General features: G+C 43.0%; 2 protein-coding genes across 4 annotated transcripts in view; both read right to left on the bottom strand.

Annotated features, from left to right (window-relative positions):
• Positions 1-2347: 2347 nt before the first annotated feature.
• hsd17b7 (hydroxysteroid (17-beta) dehydrogenase 7) lies at positions 2348-10548 on the bottom strand. Of its 2 annotated transcripts, XM_049588271.1 has the most exons (9): positions 10425-10548; positions 7422-7628; positions 7202-7294; positions 6731-6845; positions 3991-4185; positions 3749-3862; positions 3614-3670; positions 3440-3538; positions 2348-2648 (listed from the first exon to the last, which is right to left on the bottom strand). In XM_049588271.1, the coding sequence occupies exons 1-9, from the start codon at positions 10514-10516 to the stop codon at positions 2532-2534; spliced, it is 1089 nt and encodes a 362-aa protein (XP_049444228.1). In that variant the 5' UTR covers positions 10517-10548; the 3' UTR covers positions 2348-2531. The 2 variants fall into 2 exon arrangements, 1 of the variants encoding a protein (XP_049444228.1); XR_007450229.1 differs by lacking the exons at positions 2348-2648; positions 3440-3538; positions 3614-3670; positions 3749-3862 and having other exon boundaries at positions 4047-4185; positions 6731-6876.
• A 182-nt stretch (positions 10549-10730) lies between these two features.
• ddr2a (discoidin domain receptor tyrosine kinase 2a) overlaps positions 10731-21685 on the bottom strand; it is a 61542-nt gene continuing 50587 nt past the window's right edge. Inside the window, exons 11-18 of one of the 2 annotated variants that reach the window (XM_049588248.1) lie at positions 18552-18688; positions 18251-18461; positions 17934-18166; positions 16571-16698; positions 16219-16416; positions 15862-16096; positions 14167-14316; positions 10731-14086 (exon numbers count right to left, since the gene is read on the bottom strand). In XM_049588248.1, coding sequence (XP_049444205.1) covers positions 13955-14086; positions 14167-14316; positions 15862-16096; positions 16219-16416; positions 16571-16698; positions 17934-18166; positions 18251-18461; positions 18552-18688 — 1424 coding nt within the window. In that variant the 3' untranslated portion in view covers positions 10731-13954. The remainder of the gene's footprint in view (positions 14087-14166; positions 14317-15861; positions 16097-16218; positions 16417-16570; positions 16699-17933; positions 18167-18250; positions 18462-18551; positions 18689-21685) is intronic. The other variant, XM_049588249.1, reaches the window with a different exon arrangement.

Here is a 21685-nt window from a genome sequence, read left to right on the forward strand (position 1 = left end):
CTACAAAGAGACACAAAACAACTACAAAGAGACACAAAACAACTAAAATGAAACACAAATCAATTACAAAGAGACACAAAACAACTAAAATGAAACACAAATCAACCACAAAGAGACACAAAATGACTACAACGAAACACAAATCAATTACAAAGAGACGCAAAACAACCACAAAGAGACACAACATGACTACGAGACACAAAACAACTACAACGAGACACAAAACAACCACAACAAAACACAAATCAGTTACAAAGAGACACAAAACAACCACGAGACACAAATCAATTACAAAGAGACACAAAACAACTAAAATGAAACACAAATCAATTACAAAGAGACACAAAACAACTAAAATGAAACACAAATCAACCACAAAGAGACACAAAATGACTACAACAAAACACAAATCAATTACAAAGAGACGCAAAACAACCACAAAGAGACACAACATGACTACGAGACACAAAACAACTACAACGAAACACAAAACAACCACAACGAAACACAAATCAGTTACAAAGAGACACAAAACAACCACGAGACACAAATCAATTACAAAGAGACACAAAACAACCACGAGACACAAAACAACCACAACGAGACACAAAACAACCACAACGAGACACAAAACAACCACAACGAGACACAAAACAACCACAACGAAACACAAATCAGTTACAAAGAGACACAAAACAACCACGAGACACAAATCAATTACAAAGAGACACAAAACAACCACGAGACACAAAACAACCACAACGAGACACAAATCAATTACAAAGAGACACAAAACAACCACAACAAAACACAAATCAATTACAAAGAGACACAAAACAACCACAACAAAACACAAATCAGTTACAAAAAGACACAAAACAACCACGAGACACAAATCAGTTACAAAAAGACACAAAACAACCACGAGACACAAAACAACCACAACGAGACACAAATCAGTTACAAAAAGACACAAAACAACCACGAGACACAAAACAACCACAACAAAACACAAATCAGTTACAAAAAGACACAAAACAACCACGAGACACAAATCAATTACAAAGAGACACAAAACAACCACAACGAGACACAACATGACTACAGAGACAGAAAAACAACCATAATGAAATAAAATAACTGCAAGACAATAAACAACTACAAAGACACACAAAACAGCCACAAAGAGACACAAAATGACTGCAAAGACACACAAATGAAATGAAAAGAATCTCTCAGTTTTTCACAAACTGACCACAAGGTCACAGGAAACAACTGAAAAAGACACAAAATAACCTCAGTAAGACATAAACACTTCGTCAGAGACTCAGGCGATTATTGAAAGAGACAAAACCACAGAAAGATTCATATCAACAACAAAGAGATGTCAAACCACACACATCTTGCTCCAGCAGGAGAGGCGGAGGAGAGAGAGCTTTACTTGCCAGTTGGATTGTCTCTAATTATAAGGTCAATGGGATTTATTGATATGTGTAATTACAGTTTAGTTTTTGTGCAGAGTCCATTTTGTTTAATAACGTCAAAATGAGTTTATTCCGCCTACACTTTGATTTTTCTCTCACACACACTCCGAGTTCAGGGGGCAAGAAACCCGATCATTTAGTTTCTGCTTGTCACGTGACTGCACGAGGTGGCGCTGGACTGGTCCAACCCACCGGGTGATGCCAGTCGGACCGACAGTCCCTCCTGATCGCACCTTTGGGAACTCAGCCCGTTGTTTTTCCTGCGCGCCCGAAGATGACATCTCCAGTCACCAAAGCCATGATAGAGTCGTACGCGCTCATGGTCATGGTGATGGGCACGTTCTTCGTCTATCTGTGCGGCATGGTTTGGGCTTTTTGCAACCCGAAACTGAGCGGAGAGGAGGAGGAGGAGGAGGAGGAGGAAGAGTGTGGGACGGGGAACCAAGCGGCGGCACACGGGGACCACTGCTGGCTTTGCGCTCCAAATCCTCCAGAGCGGAATTTCAGGTGCGCGCACGTGCCGGCACCGCCGTACACCGCGGAGGGGCTCACACAGACCACATATGTAAACTTCTGGGATGATACTGACAGTCTGCTGTCAGACTGCACCGCATTCTGCCGGGAGGATCATGGCATTAACAACCAAATCGGACAGAGTCCCTCCTGGAGCGCACAGGCTGAAAAGTTGGAGATCTGACCTGCCGGCCATGTCTGCCTGTTTGTGTCGATCACCTCTTATGATTTAACTCTTTCCAAGGTGAATGGACTGAAGAGAAGTGGACGAGAACAGGCAGTGCTCAGTGTTATTTTTTTTATTTTATTTCAAACCATGACAACACACATATTCATGGCTCTTTGTCCTATAACAGACACTTTAATTCATGCTGCAACTTGTTAATTAGTGCTGTGAATTCAGGCTTGCATGTTGCTGTGTCAGGACACAGTTATTTTTGTGAGGTCTGTCTCCCAGGTGACCGGCCAGACAGGAATAAAATACTCTCCATCCCAGAAGTGTGTCATACGCAAGATGATCCGGGTCCTGCAGGACTACTGTGACCTTGCTGCGGATTCTTTTTGTTTTTCCTTCAGTTTCTTTCTTACTTCAGTTTCAAGTTGCAGCAGCTTCTCGTACAAAGCGTCTGATGTATCCAAGTCAATATCCATCTGCAAAGCAGAACAGAAGACACAAAGTTATTACTATGTAAAGGTCCAGCGTGCAGGGTTTAGGAGGATATATTGGCAGAAATGGAATATAATATAACAAGTATGTTTTCTTTGGTCGATAATCACCTGAAATTAAAAATCATTGTGTTTGTGTTACCTTAGAATGAGCTGTTTATATCTATATAGACAGTGAGTCCTCATCCAAGGAGATTGCCATGTTGCACTCACTCACGTTTCTACAGTAGCCCAGAACGGACAAACTAAACACTGGCTCTAGAGGGGCCTTTCGTATTTTCGCATTAGCAGTTAGCAGCTCCTCTGAAATGAGAGCACTGGAGTGTTTTTACTGGTTTAAATGACCATGTCTGTTTGTTTTAGAGAGGAAGAGACCTCTGCGGATAATTCAGCTCCTGTTAAAAACCTCCCGAACGTCTGGATGTAAAATTATCAGAGAAAAACGTGAGTACAAATTAGCAGGCTTGGGCTTGCAGATCATCTCCAATATGCCAAAGAGCGCAGCAGAAACACTGATTTGTAATTTGAAACCAGTTACTCAGTGTTTCAACCGGTTTAAATCACCGGGTCAGTTTGTTTTAGAAAGGAAGAGACCTCTGCGGATAATTCAGCTCCCGGTACAAACCTCCTGAACAATGAACACTGATGGAATTCTAACCGGGAGAAGTTTCAGCTGTTTGCAATCTGCAGTCCTCACCACTAGATGCCACTAAATCCTCCTAAATCTCACACACTGTTCTAAACTAAATCTGAATGGACAGTATTTCTTCCTGTACCTTGCGTGGCTGTGTGTAGTTGTTGCCCAGCCCAGATGTTAAGCTGTGGTACTTGGCTTGAGGGTCCAGTGATTCAGGCTTTTGCTTAAACAGCCAGAACTGCAAGAGAGAGCAGCAGTGATGAATTAATTTGTACTCAACGTGTGTAAAAATGTTCAAATGTGTTTTACCCACCAGGGCTTCAGCTCCATTATAAGGGGTCAGGGTGAACGTGTTGGTGAAGATTCTTATCTGAGATCAGGGAAGAACAATTAGTTGAGATATGAGCAAATCATTTCAGGTGTGTGCGTGTTAACAGTTTGTACTCACAAGCCAGAAGACAGGCATGAGCAGCGTCCAGAGGAAGGCTGGGAAGGAGGGCAGGATACTGTAGGTCAGATTGGTCATCACAAAACCAGGACAAATGACGGATGAGTACAGACCCTAGAGAGCGTGACAAAATCAGGATCACAGTTACCAACATCATGGGAGATTAAAAAATAAATCAATAAAATAAGTTTGCCTGCAGGCACAGGTGATAAACAGCATGTGTGGTGTGTGTGAGCGCCGACCTGTTTGTTGTAGTGTGTGTTGAGCGCCAGGCTGAGCAGGTCAGAGGCGTATTTGGAGGAGCTATAAGGTTGGGTGCCTCTCTGGTGCTGTATGTCTTCAAGGTTAAAAGCTGAGTGATGAGCGTTACTGGAGGAGGTCCAGATCAGCTGGGACGTCACGCCTGCTCTGCACAGAACTGGTTCCAGCTCCCTGATCTGGGCCACAACAGGAGGACAACACAGCATTACAGCACTCATTCACAGAAACATCCTAACTCGTCAGTCAGGGGAAACATCAGCAGTTTTCAACCTGGACCCAACTGTCCCACGTTTTTGTGTCAACAGAGATCCCACGATAGGGCTGCATCGAAGTCCCTTCATGAGACCGCCTATGCTTTATTACACAGAACCAATCAATGGCGGCATCATGCCACCCCAGTGTGTGATTTTAGACAGCATGCCGGCATCCCGGAGGCAAAAGAGGCGTGACAGGCATGATAGGTGTGACATGTAACACGTGATCTTCACACAGACCTCACTGTTGTTCACCCTGATTTTGCGTCGCGGAGACTATCGTAATCTTTTGAGTGTTCATACCTGGCAACGTGTTTTTGTCAGCGGGAGTCTCGCCAACTGTGTTACGACCTGTGTGTGCACACCACAAGATTTCTCCACAGACCCCTCGCCGACAGAGCCCCAGATAACGCGGTGACGTCACCAAACTACAACTGCGACTTTACAAAACAACAAGCCCAAAGTCGTGGCTAATAAGCAGACCTGGCAACCCTGCAGCTTGTCCTCCTCACATTTCTTCCGTCCTCCTGCGTGCTGACGTGGGACGTATCCCGCCTCTCATTGGCTGATGCTCTTTGTCAGTCGTGTCTCCAGTTTTCTAGCATGCCAGATATCCAGTCCCAGTCGCAGATGAGGGGGCGACTTGCTCGTAGGTTTGTTCACACGAGGACTCGTCGTGGCAGACTATCTGCCGATTCATCTCCAACCCAAGGTGGCTCTCAAGATCCTCTGCGACGTCAAAATCGCGGTGAAAATCGTGTAATGTGAACTAGGTTTTAGAGGACATATTCGGCAGCTGTTCTTCTTCGAGTTAGCTGCTAACTGCTGCTATCTACTTTTAAAATCTCCCAGCTTTGGATCACACACATAACACATCATCAAAGCAACACACTCGTCCTGTCCATAGCCCTATTCTATTGGCTGTCCCATTTAAAAACATATGACTCTTATTCCCTCCGCTGTCGGCTTAAAGGCAAGAAAACGCAGTCCCCACATCGTACTGTTTATAAAGAACGGTGAGGAGGAATAACAGCACGACATTCCCCCCTTGAACAGGCAGTGTAACAGGGACTTAAGTGACTAATTAAGACAAAAACATTTCAGGCTGTACATGTAGCCACTCAAAGCATGTTTGCATTGTCAATGTATATCCACTAAAAGTACTTGTTTTTGCCACTGACAGGCTCAGATAGACGGAAAGGATCCCTACAGTGGAATGGTTTTCCTTACCTTTCACTGATCCGCTCTGTTTGTTATGTGTGACCAAGTCTCGCTCAAAGAGAAGTCTCATTCTTTTGGTCACCACCCAGAGCTCATGACCATAGGTGAGGGTTGGGATGTAGATGGACCAGTAAATCAAAAGCTTTGTTTCTGGCTCAGTTTCCTCTTCACAAGGACTGTCTGGCGCAGCGCCTGCATCACTGCAAATGCTGCGCCAAACTGCTGATCCATCTCACGCTCCATTCTACCCTCACTTGTGAACAAGGCCCCCAGATACTTGAACTCCTCTGCTTGAGGCAGTTCTCACAACCCTAAGGGGGCAATCCACCATTTTCCGGCAGAGAACCATGGCCTCAGACTTGGAGGTGCTGACTCTGACAGACAGACCAGCGAAAGGTAAAGAAAAACATTTCATTTCTTTGAAGGTTCATCTCTATAATGTTGTCAGACACTAACAATAACAATCTGAGCCTGGCAGAGACAAAAACACTTTAAAAGGATGTAAACTGACTTCTCCAAATGCCCCGATATGTACAGTGAGCATTTTAATATGATAGGAAGAAGGTAATCATCTTTAAACTTTACATTTTTTTGCCCCACTGGTGGTGAGAGTCTCTCCATTTTTCATCCATCCAACACTTTTGAAGCTGCATGGCTGATGATGCTCACAAACAAATCATACATTTCTTTCAATTTTACCCAACTATTTTATGATTTAATGCCTAGCTCTTGCATTTCCTGTCCATTTTCACTGGTCCAGATGCCATGTCTGAAAAACAGATGAGATTATCTATGGATAAGATCACACAGTAGACACTGTCATCTCTTCCCACATAGATACCACTGAAATTCCTGTGAAACTTTAGTAAATGTTTTAAAAAGACCACACAAACCCATGTGTCACTTCAGCACAGACGGATTTCTATTCAAAGTCTAAACAGGAACTTTGAGACGGTTTCTCTGTGACAGCAATTTAATACACATCAGAATTCATCTGCAAACACACAGTAAGCAGAATCCTGTCTGCAGTGACCTTATGAACAGTACGCACTGTTAATTTTTAATGAGCATCGTTGCTAAGTGACAGACGGATCCTGTATCACCTATATTTATTCCAGCAAGGGTAAACAGCTGACAAGAATTCCTCTCCTCGCAGAAAACTGAAGGAAACTTTTGTTTTGTCTTTTGTCGTGTAGATCAAACCATGAAATGAGGTAACTCAGCAGCCAAAATAGCAGTCACTCACCAACAGGAAGTGACCAAAGAGGTTGGTCGCAAAAACTTCTTGCATGCCGTCAGGGGTGACACAGTCCTCCTGCGTCAGAATTCCCTCACCAGTGGCGAACATGGCGATGATGCGGCTGCAATAAAGATGTCATAGAAACTTCAACTCTAGAAAGGCAGCACAGGAAATAAATGTTTGAAAGAAGAAGTTTTTAAAACGATACTGTACATAGAAAGGTCAAAGTATAAAAAGCAATCGATGCAGTCAGGTGTTACTGATGCACACATCACAGGAGATCATTGGCAGTACTAGACTCTGAGGGCCCCAGGCGAAGAAGCCCATTGAGGTCAAATGGTAGCTAGAAAGGACTTTGGGTTTTTTGGGGGAAGCAGCAGTGTTTGGTGCATTTACAGGAGGTTTTAGGGGGTCACAGTTGTCATTGCCTGGTTTGCCTCGCTGCTAAAGATGCTGCATGTAAAATCAACAAAGTACCTGGAGAAGAGGCCTCTGAAAAAGGCTTTTACATCAAACTGTGGGTTTGGCATGATGCCTGCGTTCAGGTAGAGGTAGTCCAGCCGGTTATACCTGCAGCAGATAGTCAAAGTCACACATACTCACCTCGATAACACACAGAAAGCACAGTGTCGACAACATAACCTGATCAGTGCTGATAACTACATGAATATGTGCTGCTGTGAGTCCGTCCTCCCACCTGAGTTTGACCTCCTGAGCAGCAGAGAGGACAGAGGAGATGCTGCTGGTGTCCATCTGCAGCAGTGCCACCTGGGCTGTGGGGTGAGAGGTGAGGAGGGCGGAGCGAGCTGCCTGAGCACGCCGCATGTTCCTGCAGGCCAGACACAGCTGGAGACCCTCTGTGTCCTCAGAGAGGAGACGCTCACACAGCGCCAGGCCAATGCCACTGCAGGGACACACAGTGTTAACGTGGTGGGGAGTGACCCGGAACATGTGCTCAAGGTACTAAACGTGAGCTTTTCCATTTACTTCAACTTTAATTCAGAGGTAAATACTGTACTTTTTACTGCACTACAGTTATTTGATTACTTTGCATATTTAGATTCTAAATATAAAGTACAACAAGTTAAGAGACTATGGTAAATTATTATAGGTTGCCTCAGCACCTGCCTTCAGGACATCAGGAGTTGGATGAGCAGGAACTTCTTGAAGCTCAGCAGCAGCAGAACTGAAGCCCTGCTCACTGGCTCCAGAAACACCCTGTCCAAAATCCAAAGCACCTTCGTCCCTCACATCATTACTGATAACTTCCCCGTCCCCTTCTCCAGCCAGGTCAAGAGCCTCGTGTCATTCTGGACGACCCTCTTTCATTCGAACCCCACATGAAAAACATTACCCAGACAGCTTCCTTCCACCTCCGCAACATTTCCAGACTCCGCCCATCACTGTCCCAGTCCAGCACTGAAGTCTTGGTCCACAGATTTGTCACATCTCATATTGACTATTGCAACGCAGTTCTCTCTGGAAACTCATTAACAGGCTTCAAATCATTCAAAACTCTGCTGCTGGATCATCACCTGCGCCATATCATCTGACCCCATCACCGCCATTCTCATCCAACTACACCGGCTCCCTGTTCAGAACCAGAATGACCACAAAAACCTTCTGCTCACCTTCGAAGCCCTCCACAGCCGAGCCCCCACCTATCTCTCTGACCTCCTCCAGGAGTACACCTCCTCCCACTGCCTGTACTCTTCCTCTGCTGATCTCCTGACCATCCCCACCTCACGCCTCAGCACCATGGCTGCCAGGGCTTTCAGCTGCACTGCCCCCAGGCTCTGGAGCTCCCTACGTCTGCACATCCGACAGTCTGACGGCATAACATCCTTCAAATCCTGTCTCAAAACCCACCTGTTCAAACTGGATTGTGTGTGTGTGTGTGTGTGTGTGTGTGTGTGTGTGTGTGTGTGTGTGCCCAATTTGCATCTCTTGTTCTGTGTGTTATTTTATGCTCTGTGAGGTCACCTTGGGTGTTTTGAGAGGTGCTGTTTCAGTAAAATGTATTATTATTATTAGGTTGAGCTACCCACCAGCACTTTCACCCGTTGCAACATTAAAGTGCACCAATAATTAAAATCCAATTACACACAGTAATAGGCCTATATTTTATTTCTTAAATGGCTCATTCTGCATATTGGGTACTTCAGGTACTTTAAAGGGATAGTGCACCCAAAAATGAAAATTCAGCCATTATCTACTCACCCATATGCCGAGGGAGGCTCAGGTGAAGTTTTAGAGTCCTCACATCACTTGCAGAGATCCAAGGGGAGAGGAGGTAGCAACACAACTCCACCTAATGGAGGCTGACGGCGCCCCAGATTCAAACGTCCAAAAACACATCATTGAAACCACAAAATATCTCCATACTGCTCGTCCGTAGTGATCCAAGTGTCCTGAAGCCCCGACATAAAAAGTTGTTTGGAAAAACGTCGTTTGAACTCTGTTTTTAGCCTCATTGTAGCCTGTAGCTCTGACTGCCTCTCTGTGCTCCACGCTCACGTGTGTGCGCTTGCGCGAGACCAGCGAAAGCACGTGAACACACATGAAGGCAGTGCCCATGTGTTACGGTCTCGCAATGATGTGTTTTTGGACGTTTGAATCTGGGGCGCCGTCAGCCTCCATTAGGTGGAGTTGTGTTGCTACCTCCTCTCCCCTTGGATCTCTGCAAGTGATGTGAGGACTCTAAAACTTCACCTGAGCCTCCCTCGGCATATGGGTGAGTAGATAATGGCTGAATTTTCAGTTTTGGGTGCACTATCCCTTTAAGGAGCTACATTTTGATGCTGATAGTATTTTCACACTGGGGTACTACTTTTACTTCTTTAGAAAATCTGAGTACTTCAAATCACAACAGCCGAGACAAAGCATCTAGAGAGGAGACTTTAAATACAATACTGACCAAAATAAAGCCACATACATGTACTGTATGTACAAATATTACAGTACTGAATATGTCAATATCAACATGCTATTATACAAACTTAACTTGTTCTGCAATGCAATTTTTATCTCGTATCTATTATCTTGTTTCCCCCCCTGTTGCTGCAGCTCACTGAAACTCACCAAACATAATTTCTATCGTTTGCCTAAAGCATTTACAATAAAGCATTTTAATGATACCGCCATTCAGACCAGGTCAAATAAATAAATGAAATAATACAATATCCATGCTTTGAATAATTACCAAAAGGTTAATAAAGGTACTCTTGGAAGAAGTACTCAGATTTTTTTGCTAAGATGCTCTGTTACATGTAAAGGTCCTGCAGATATAGTACCAAAAGTAAAAATATTCATCATGCATAATGGGCCATTTCACAATACATGTAATTAATTATTAGATTGTAATTACTGATGCATTAATAAGTGTCACCAGTGTTGCAGCTGGTGAAGGTGGAGCTAATTTAAACAATTTAAACACTGATGGGTTACTTAATCTATAACAATACGTCATCATTTATTAGTTCATTCATATTTTGTTTTATAATTTAAAGTTATCAGACAAATGTAGTGGAGTAAACAGTACACTATTTGTCTCCAAACTGTGGTGAACATTATAAAGTAGCATTAAATGGCAGAAAGCCTCAAACGTGTACATGATGAGTTAACATATATCTTTAATGTCTCGCGTCACTCACGATGCCGGACTTTAGGTTTATATTAAAACAATAAACACAGTTATTACCTGTTTGCTCCCGTCACCAAAACCACCTTGTTCATTTTTTCCTGCTCCAAACTGGAAACAAACCTCAGACACAAAGTTTTTAATCGCAGCATCAACAACTTGTCTGTCCGGTCCCGGAAGTGTTTCCCCCTGATGTGGAGTCATCTCCTTCGCCCCGCCCCCTCCGTGCTGTGATTGGACACAGCAGCAGCACTCAGCCAATCAGAGCCTCACTCCAGTCGGCTCAGCTTCAGGCGCCGCCCACACAGTAATAATTAATAAGTGCTTATGAATAAAGCAGCAGCTGTCAGACAGGTAGAGTTCCCTGTTTGAATTTTATTTGTATTTCGTCTATCAATGTACAACACTTGTTTATATAAAAACATTCTCACTGAAAAACATTTGAGTACAAATATGTAATAAAACCAATCATGAATCCTGTCAGGGTGCCGTTACATTTTTACAGCTATACATCCGCCCCCACTTCTTTTATAACACAGAGGAATGTAAAAAAGGCTTCTTTTATCCGATGAGCGTCATCATGTGAGTGTCATATTTAATTTACATGTACAGATTTTTGTCTTTCCTAGATTGCAAAACAGAAAGATAAAGATGGTTTCCACACAGACGTTGAAAGGAGCACGACCGAGTGTCTTTTATGAAGCTAAGTGGGACAAAAGCCTCTGATAAGAGAGTTGAGCCTGTAAGTACAGCTGAAGTGGTGAAACAGTGGTTTGCAGGAAGTTCAAGCTGTTAGTTATACACAGAAATATGGCAGAGAGGAAGAGGAAAGAATCCAGCATACGTCAGTTTAGAAACAAGAAACTGACAGTCGAAAACCTGCAGATGAATCATGAGCTGTGTTTCACGAGATAAGGGACTGTTTGTTATTTATGATGGCGCAAAAAGAGGGAGGCATATCAAATCATTTTTTATGCATGGGTGACCGCTGAGGAGAGGAACACACAACTTTAATACCTGCATTTTGTACTTGTTTTAAATACGACCTGAACCCTAAAACCTGACAGCAGGGTTTTTTTTAAAAAATGCCAAAATTACATCATGTGTCGCAGCCAGCACCTGTAAAAACAGGAATTATCGCTGCATTTTAAAAATCTCTGACTGTCACTGTACATATTATGTGTGATGAACACCTGACAAACGCTTCCGTCAGGATGACGGAGCAAATTTACGCTTAAAATAATGACGTTTCATCAAATCACTGCGTCATATTCTGCAGGTCTCATTTAAAATGTCACCAAAAATAAACCATTTGTACAAAATGGATCCTGTAAAAAACAAAACAAATAAAATCCCATTCAATTCTGCACCCCTGCATTTATGACAGCGGTGTTAAACCAAGTCTATTTTATAAAGATCTAATAACGGCCTCTGAGTCACGTTAGTGATATTATCCCAGCTGCTGCGGCCACAGTCATCCAGGTCACTGCAGTGCTGTACCGCAGGCAACCGGACGTGCTTGAGTTTCACCTCTCATCCAAGAACCTTCATCAGTTCTGCTCCTGTAATCAGACAGCTTCCTCGATGCTTTTTCGAATTCCCGTTCCAGTCGAAGCGCACTCAGAACTGAAGTAGGGCTGCCACGATCAGTCGACTAATTGATGACTAATCGACTATTAAAATAATCGGTGACTATTTTAGTAGTCGACTAATCGGTTTGAGTCATTTTTCATAGAAAAGTACTATAAAAGTACCCAAAATACTCTTACTGCAGCTTCTTATGTTCAAATATTGGCAGCTTTACACACTCTCCCATGACAGTGAACTAAAACTCTTTGGCGTGAGTACGAAACAAGACTTTAGATGAAATCATTTTGGGGTTTGGGCGAGACAGACCGACATTTTTCAACATTTTAACACATTTTTCGATGAAATGATTAGTCGACTAATGGAAGAAATAATCGACAGATTAGTCGACAATGAAAATAATCGTTAGTGGCAGCCCTAAACTGAAGAAGCCTCTTGGATGAGAGGTGAAACTCAAGCACGTCCAGCTGCCTTCGATACAGCATTTAAGATGTTACGTGCACGTGGTTACGGTTTGTCTTTATACTCACATGTTGCTAATGCTGGCTGTGTGCGTGTTGTGATGTTTGTGTTTGTGTAGCTGTTTTGATGATAACTCTGACCCCCTCTGTGTTGTCTGCAGGTTGCGTTGGCGTGTGAATATTAAATAATATGGTGGAGGGAGGCTCGTGCATTTTCCCCCGTCACTCAGGAAGACTCAAGGAAAAACGTTTGTAGCTCCAGAGATTAAAAGAAAATGCAGTCACATCCCAGCCACCCTCCTCCTCTGATAAATAACCAACAGTCCCTAATGTAAACTAATCTGAAGCAGTCACACTGTTCCAATCAAACACATCATTAACACTGAATATTCCCGTTTCCTCTGCATTTCTCATTTTAAAGGCGACACACTTTCTTTGTCCGCTGAGACAAACTATAAGCATCTGATGCATTAACTTGTTTGACACATTCAGCAACATCTTCTCCTCCATGATGCCGACTGTAAACATACTGTTGAACCCACACAGAAAAACCTGCACTCTCAATAAGCATCCTGCAACATCTGATCCATCATTAAAGTTTGTGATCAAAGCAAAAACAGTTTGCAGTGGGAGACGAACAAAAGAGAAAATCCTGTGTAGCAGTTTGTTTGGTGTTTAGATCGAAACGTGAGCTGGAAAGTTACTGAATCACATCAAACATGATACAAACAACTTAAAGAGAATATTAACCCACAAATATATCAACAAAACAAACACATATGAACATATAAATATTAATACAAAATATTGCTATTTGAGATTTAGACGTATCTGTTGAAAATACACAGTCATATACACTTCATGTTCAAATCACAGAAGGAAAACTGCAGGGAGATGAGATGACGGAGTGGCTGGATATTTCCTTGTTATTTCTAAAGGTGTGGAGTCTGTCTGAGAAACTGAGATGAAATACTTGGAATATGAAGTAACAGTGATGGTTGGCTGCACTTCCTCCTCTACATTCAAGCAGTCTTCCAAAAGAAAACACGAGAAAGCTCTTCGACAATGTTGCTATCAAACACCGTAACATGGGAGATCTGAACTCATATTAAAAAGGAAATTAAAATACATTTTCAAAAGTGCCGAATGTCACTTGCTACATTTAACTTTGGCTTCACCAACACGTCACAACCAAACCTTAATCACATTTCGGTGTGTGTGTCAGGGTTGGTGAATTATAAAACATAATACATTTTTCTAACAATACCTGTATGTCTATAAACATCTTAGCCAACATGATTGTGCCAATTAAACTGACACACTAAAAGTCTCTGGTTGTCCATCTGTGTAGAGAGGAAGTCCATCAAACAGCGTTTCCCAAATCGCAGCTTGGAGCCCACAGACGGCTCTCGCCTCGTTTCTCGACTGAAACAAGATAGCTTAAACCTGGATTGTGTCTGAATCATGGTCTCCTCTTGCTTTGCACCGTTTCCTCCACAGATGAGCAGTCTAGGAATCACTGTCCTAAACATCGGCCCCGGCTTAAGGCTGCATTTCCGCGAGGGCTCGGTGTATTTCCTGGAAGGAGGGCCGTTCCTTTGTGTTCCTCCTCCAGCAGCCCAGCATGATCTTGTAGAGCGAGTCTGGACACAGCACAGGCTGAGGCAGGTAGATCTGCAGCACAGAGCACAAGAGGTTAAGCCGAGAGATTCACTGGTTTTTACGTGAAATAAAATGTTTGTAACGACGCTCACCTGTCTTTTCTGGTCCCTGAAAAACTCCCCCGTGTTTTCTATCACCTGCTCATCAGTGAGCTGAGAGTAGGGCTGCTCCTTGCAGAAGTTTAGTATCTCCCACAGGGTCACCCCAAACGCCCACACATCACTAGCTGTGGTGAACTTACCCTGCGCAACAAGAGACGGTGTCAGCAGCGATTGTTAATATCACATAACAACATAGCACAAAATCAAGGGTTTTTTTTTTAAACTTAAATAAAGCCACATCTTTTGTTAAAGGAATACTATGCAGGAAATGTCTTTTACTGTATCACCAGTGAAAGTGAAAGCCGACCCCAGACTGAGTCTTTGTTTTTCCAGCACTGTGTCAAAATGTTCCCAGCTTCCTCTTAGACGTGTCCTGCCTACAGTCTGCCACCTGGTCGCTACCTCTTTATAAAGAGGCGAGCAAAACAAGTCTGATCTCCTACAGTCCCTGCTTAAACTAGAAAACACTACTTCTATAATTATTTCAAACTGCTAGCTGCAGCTGCTTCATTTAACAAATAAAGTCTAAATATTGCTGCTCTTTTAATGACTCTATTACGCATTGTATTTTAACACAGCTCTGATTGCTGTTGTGATCTGACGCCGCTGTCCTGTTTGTGTGTATGCTGCTGACCCTGTCTTGGCTCGGTCTCACTTTCAGATGAGGTTTTAATCTCATTCTCAATAAGCACCATGAGAGGAAAGTAAGATATTAGTGGCAAAGGACAGACTCTGCAGAAAAATACACCTGCACACACCTCTAATGGGGCGTCAGTGATTATAGAGAGGGACACAGGTGAAGTTAGGGACATGTTCCTACCACTTTCTGAAATGGCTGATTTTGTCCCCGTCACTTTTTAGAAGTGATTTGTTAAAAATGTTGTGAAAATAGCTTGCACCGAGAAATTATGTTAAATAATAAATGAGAACCCTTTGCAACATACAACGCAACGCAAATGTAAAATAATCAAATGTGCGTAGTGTAAGCTTTATAGAAAATCCCTCCTCACCAACTGATTCTAATATGACACAAAAACATGCACCAATCAGTCACATGTACCAAAGTCTTGACACAAATCTTCTCGTCCAAGTTTCCATTCTTTCTCTATGAACATGACGACACATGAGAGGGTTTACAAGTTAATTAAACTGAATTGATGTGAACGTTTAAAGAGGTTACTCCCCAAACAAAAGAGGATAGAAGACTAAATTATGCCCACAAGTGTTGACTCAGCACAGATAAATGAAATGAGGATCTGCAGTAGATTAAATATCTGGAAGTAATGCAGAGTGCCTTACCGCATTATATTCATCAGTATTTGTAGACTTGAATCGTCACCTGGTTCCTTAGTTTTTCTTTACTTAATAAAAGGTATTTCCACCATAAAGTGGTGCGTCAAACTTCACCAGGATGCAGGAAATTAAGTGTGTGAATCTCCAATCTCTGCCCGTCTGTGCACCATTATGTGTTTTTTCCTGCAACCTCATACCAACCCCCCCATTACATTGTCTGAAATCACAAATGTTGAAGACCATTTAAACATTTTTTTTTTATCTAAGCCCTTATGTCTCCAACACTTCTCAACGCTTCTCAACAGCCCGTGGAGAAGGACGACTCTTGTCTGAGTCCATACATTGTTTCATTCTGTTCTCCTGCGGAGTATAGCTTCAAGTATTGGTCCTTACCAGCAGGATGCTCTCCCATGACATCCAGCGTATCGGCAGGACCGCCCGGCCCTGGATGCGGTAGTAGTCACCACTGTACAGGTTTCTGCTCATGCCAAAGTCAGCTATCTTTATCGTGTAGTTTTTGCCCACCAGGCAATTCCGCGTGGCCAAGTCTCGATGAACAAAGTTTAGAGAGGAGAGGTACTTCATCCCCGACGCTATCTGAGCCGCCATGTAGATCAGATTATTGAAGCTGGAGAGCAAATAAACAGAGTCATGTGACGGGAACAGAACAACAGAATGACACACACAAATAGGCATATATATATATATATGTGTGTGTGTGTGTGTGTGTGTGTGTTCATCACCACTCACCTGACAGTAGGTGCGTTGCTGAGCAGAGCGAGTTGTCCCTCAGGCTCGTGGCGGGACAGAAACTGGTTGAGATCTCCGTTCTCCATGTACTCTGTGATCATACAGAGCGGGTCACTGTAGATGCACACAGCCAGCAGGCGAATGATGTTGGGGTCCTTCAAACGTGACATGATCTTTATCTCTTTCAGGAAGTCATTCCTGCCAAAACACGAAAAAAGGCGGGTGACTTAGTTCACACAGAGGAATCAGAATGATATAAACCTGACATTTTCATATCAACATTTATTTTCAGTTTCAGTTTCAGGTACAGGCTAAGTATGAGGTGTGTGGTGCAGATCACTCGAGCGTCTACCTTGCATTTTTGTTGGCGTCTGAACGAAGCATCTTCACAGCCACTAAAACTGGCTGGTCCTCGGAGATGTCGAATAGAAACTCTTTATTCATGAACTCCTGCATTCCCTCTGCTTCACACAGGTGCACCTGAGAGGAGGAAGATGAGGAAAGGGGAGTGAGGAAGAGGAGGAATGCAACATTTATAACATTTATTTGTTTGTGCTTCAAAGGTCTAGCTCGTAGGGTTTAGTGGCATCTAGCAGTGAGGACGAGGACATGTGCCACGTGTGAACTCCTCGTTATAATTCCTTCAGTGTTCATTGTTCAGGAAGTTTTTACTGCGAGCTAAATTATCACCAGAGGTCTCTTCCTCTCCAAAACAAACAGACCAGCTGATTTAAACCAGTAAAATACTGAATAAAGCATTTTCATGTTACAAATCAGTGTTCTTCTGACGCTGTTCAGCTCACTGCGGGGGCCTATATAGAGCCCGTGTTTGGTTTGTCCGGTCTGGGCTACTGTAGACACATGCCGGTGCAACTGTTTATCGTCACGTTTCCAGCTGAACGATGCACCCTTCGTTAAGGTGTAGGCTATAAATACAGCTGGAAGCTCTGGGACAAACTTCCCTCTCTGTGGTGGATGAAATAAAGTGTCCTAATTTTTCTTTACCGTGGAGAAAAATAAAACATACTCCCATTTTATGTGCTTCATACGTATTTAAATCACTTATGTGCTACTATTTACCTGGATTTTTCTATGTTGAACTTTTGTCACTAAAATAAATCAATCAATGAATAAACAGGACTAATACATAAATAATGAGGCTAAGTAAATAAATATATCAACAAATAAATAAATAAATAAATAAATAAATATCACACATGGAGCTTATTTGGTGTCAGTTCTCTTTTTCTTTTGGAAACATCTTCATGTTTTTTCACCCTGATGTTTATGAGCTTCTCAGTTCCTGCAACTCTTTGCAGTAAAATAAACACGCCAACCATTTTTCTATAGAGAAGGATATATTTGACCCTAAATACAATCGAAGCATTTCGGGTGTTAACGTCTGTAAGACAATATTTAATGTCAATTGTGTGTCGCATGGAACTTCGAAATGTCTTCCATGACAAACACAAACATGGAGGGAGAGGGTGTACGGGGTGGTTTGGGAACAGATTCGCTCCCTGTGTAGATATAAATACCTCATTCTAACAAAACAGAAAAATGATGATTCTTGTTTTCAGGTGATTGTACACAAAAGAAAATATAATTATAATATTCCGATTCTGCCAATATGCCCCCTAACTCCTGCACACTGGACCTTTAGGATCATGTGAAAGTGTAAGAAAAGCTGCAGACGAATGGCAACGAGCACACACCTCTCCAAACTGTCCCTCTCCCAGCTTCTCTTTGAACGTGAGCAGCTTTCGTGGGAACTCCTCCACTGCCACATCCTTCCCCGACAGCAGGTCCATGGTCAGTGCAGGGATGGCGTACGTGTTGCCTCCGGTCACGCCTTGCAGGTTTACAATGTCTGCCTCTGCGTAGTGAGGAGCGCCATCCTGGACTGCGGTAGTGGTGGTGGATTTGGAGGCTGCGGTGCTCGTAGAAGCTGGAACACAATATGGAAACATGTCATTATGAACATGAATAACCACGGATGTTTATTTGTATGCAGATGTGTGTGTTCACCTACCAGGCTCCTCTGAGCTCTGAGCGAACTCCGGCAGCTTGCATATGATGCGCGACGGCTCCTGATAGTCTGGGCCGAGGGGAAAGATGCGCTCGTAGGTGGAATTAGACTCCTGCTCGCTGGCTGTGCTCGACTGGTTGTGGTTGTAGGCGAACGTCTCGCTCTGTATTGACAAACTAGCAGTTAGTTCATCGTCCAGCATCCGGCGAGAGGCCTAAAATAAAGGACGCGGGGGTGAAGGAACAGATCTGACCAACTCCCGAAAGAAGGAAACTCTCAATGTCAACAGCAGAGGTGAGCTCACCTTCTCCAACATCTTCTGCCACACCTGCCTCCACAAGATGATGACGATGATGACCACCAGGATGAAGATGATGGCCACCAAACAGCCAATCAGAATGCGGGTGTTGCTGTCATCGACTTTGTGGGTGGGGTCGTCCTCTGGAGAGGGAACAGGGAGACACACCTTTTTAACACGGAGACAGCACCATACTGTATTTAAGTATTTGCTGATCCAGTAACTGAAATTAGTGATCGCTTTGACTTCATAATAATAATAACAATAAACTGTATTCATACAGCACCTTTTAAAACACAGTTACAAAGTGCTTTACAAAACTGAATAAAAGACAAAGGAAATAAGATGAAGAAGATAAAAACAGAAAACACAAAACAGAATGAAACACACAATAACACAGCAGTTTTAAATAAGTAGAATTTCTGAAGTGATTTAAAAGATGACAGTGAGTTTGCAGCCCTGATCTCCTCCAGCAGGTCATCCCAAAGTCAAGAGCTCTGACTGCAAAGACTTTATCACCTCTGTGAATGAATCTAGACCTCTGAACAACAAGACGCGATGCATCTGAGGATCTCAGGGTGCCAGAGGGAACATAGAGTGATACAAGATCTGTCATATAACTCGGAGCGAGGCCTCTCAGGGCTTTGTAAGTATGTTTGTTGGAAAGGACTGATCTGATGCGACTGAGATACTTCCGAGATGGTGGAGGCTTGATTGAACTACTAAACTTACATGTTTGTCTAAACTGATCAAAAATGACACCAAAGTTTCTGCAGTGTGAAGTTATTGAGCGACTGTCTGATATTTGAACCTGTTCTTGTCGTCTGATCAATATCTCTGTCTCGTCAGCATCAAGCTGCAGGAAATTTTGTCACATCCACTTGTGAATGTCACAAAGGCAATGTAGCAGGTTAACCACGTTTCGACATGGAAACAATAATAACAGTTAACATTTAAAGGATTTTTGTAAATGTGCTGCAAAAGCGGAATAATCCTGTCACTACTTGTGTAACTAGCGAAGTTAAAAATAGCCTCGTTCCTTTGAGGCGTCCCAAATTACAGAACCTGACACACCTGAAAGGAAAAGAGCCAAGTCATTAATGTTATTAGTTCTACCTGTGCTTTTCCTGCTGTGACAAGCTGAGAGAAACCTCCTTTAAAGCGATTATCAGGAGCGTGGGACTGTTAGAGTAAATCAACCTCTTTATCTTTTTCTTTCACTCTCTTGTTTCTTGAAGCAGCAGAGAGACAGCAATGCAACTTCAGCCTCTCGCATGACATCACAGGTATAACCGTGAGCACACAGAGCAGACTTAATAAAGAAAAGCCAAACATCACTTCCACCCTCTCAGACCAGTGTTGAAGGCCAAGTGGAAAGTGTGAAGAGCTGTTTCCCGCGTAGGTTCAGTGTTTTGAATGGTGACAGGAACGTGACAGTGTTATTTTACAGATCCTGACCGTCTCACTGATTTCTTGATTTTGTGATCTAAATGTGAAAAACAGGAGGCCAGGCCATCCTCTCTTTACAGCCTAAGTAAAACCCAGAGTTTTGGCTGGAAATGTAATAAATGGTTTCAACCAGTAGAGGGCAGTCACCACGCATATTTAGAACAGGATGTCCACAGGTTAAGACTTCAATTTAAGACTTTTTAATACCACTTTAAATGAAATTTAGACCAAACTTGTGATGGAAATACACATCAAAATTCAAAATATACTCCTTCCAAGTACACACACTGCATGAATGAACAGTAAAAATGAGCCTGACGATACTCTCTGTGCTTAACGCTCTGCACCTGCGATTCCACCGCCCTGATCCCCATTTTACCACGTTTGAAACACCTTCGACACACAGCTCAGATTGCTTTGCAAACATTTCAAAGCACTGGCTTTAGTCACCACAGGTTTTTCCATAGTTTGCAAGGTCCTAGTTTAACAATGCAGACTCACTGCGTGATCTAAGGGCATCGAGGGGGCAAAAATAGTGGCATTGCACCCACACAGGTCGAAGTCTGGTACCCCGTCAAATAGTGTTTCCCTAGATACACTTATACATTGTTCTTCAGCTGTAAAAAGGTGGTTTGAGGGTTTAGTTACACTTCAAGGAATTAAGGAATTTGTGTATGTTCCATGTAGTCTTAGTTTAGCCCTCTACCTCATCCCTAATCTTAACATTTTATTGTGGTAATGTAGATGTATATTCCAGCACTTTTAATGTCTGAAATTGGCACATTCTCTTACTGTGTTTTTTTGTTTTTATGCTGTCTTCCTGCAGAAAGAATTTCATCCTGTGGGACAGAAAAAGACGCCAACTGAAATGTTCTCTTACTGCTGATACGCTGACGGCATTTTTATGATGACATCGCATCCATTTTTATTCATGTCTGCGAGGTAACTTTGTCAAATGCTCAGAAAAGGTTCTTGACAACAAAATATGCCATATTGTTATTTGTCATTCGTCATTCATGTCCAGCCTGGTCTCGCTCTTAGGGTGTCAAAATATGCCACTTGGGCAATTTCTAGACAGCGTCATTATTGTGACGTGAGGCCTGTGTGTGTGTGAGACCCTCCAGGCTTTCCACTATCCAGTATAAACCCATCGCTTTATATTACACGCCCAGAGCATCGGACGTAGTTTAAAGAGTGTGAAAGTCCACTGAGGGTAGGCGGGAGAGGAGGTGGATGGGTCCAACAAACACAGGACTTGGACCCAGGAGACCGATGGTTGGGACCATCAAACAACATGAGTTGCAGCGTTTGTGCCACTCAAAGCTGACATCCACAATATTTTCCTAAATAAAATTAAGTAGTTTTGTTGCCTAAACTGAACCACTGACCCCTTCTGCATCAGGATACAATGCAAAGTGCTGCTCCAGGCGTCACTTTCTTTTTATGTTTTTTTGGCCCACTTGCCCAGCGTTTTCCAGGCACAATGTTCACAACGAACAGCGACCAGTAAGTCGGTCGGTAAGTAAGTAAGTATGAAGTGGAGGGGTTACCATGGTTACGCATTCACAGCTTGCAAGGAGACTCTCAGGAAGTGGCGAGCGCTCCAGGCATCATTTTAGGAACACTGGGACCTCCGCCCAAGCAGCAAAACACGACTAGTAAGGATGAGGTCACATCTGCATGCCACAATA

The sequence above is a fragment of the Epinephelus fuscoguttatus genome, linkage group LG10, assembly GCF_011397635.1.
Source record: "Epinephelus fuscoguttatus linkage group LG10, E.fuscoguttatus.final_Chr_v1".
Classification (NCBI taxonomy): Eukaryota; Metazoa; Chordata; class Actinopteri; order Perciformes; family Serranidae; genus Epinephelus; species Epinephelus fuscoguttatus.

Coding starts and splice junctions, on each gene's coding strand:
- hsd17b7 (XM_049588271.1), bottom strand. CDS start 10,516: ATGCTGCGATTAAAAACTTTGTGTCTGAGGTTTGTTTCCAGTTTGGAG. Junction 7,629..10,424: donor TTGGTGACGGGAGCAAACAG/GTAATAACTGTG, acceptor GTGTCCCTGCAG/TGGCATTGGCCTGGCGCTGT. Junction 3,539..3,613: donor ATAATGGAGCTGAAGCCCTG/GTGGGTAAAACA, acceptor TCTCTCTTGCAG/TTCTGGCTGTTTAAGCAAAA.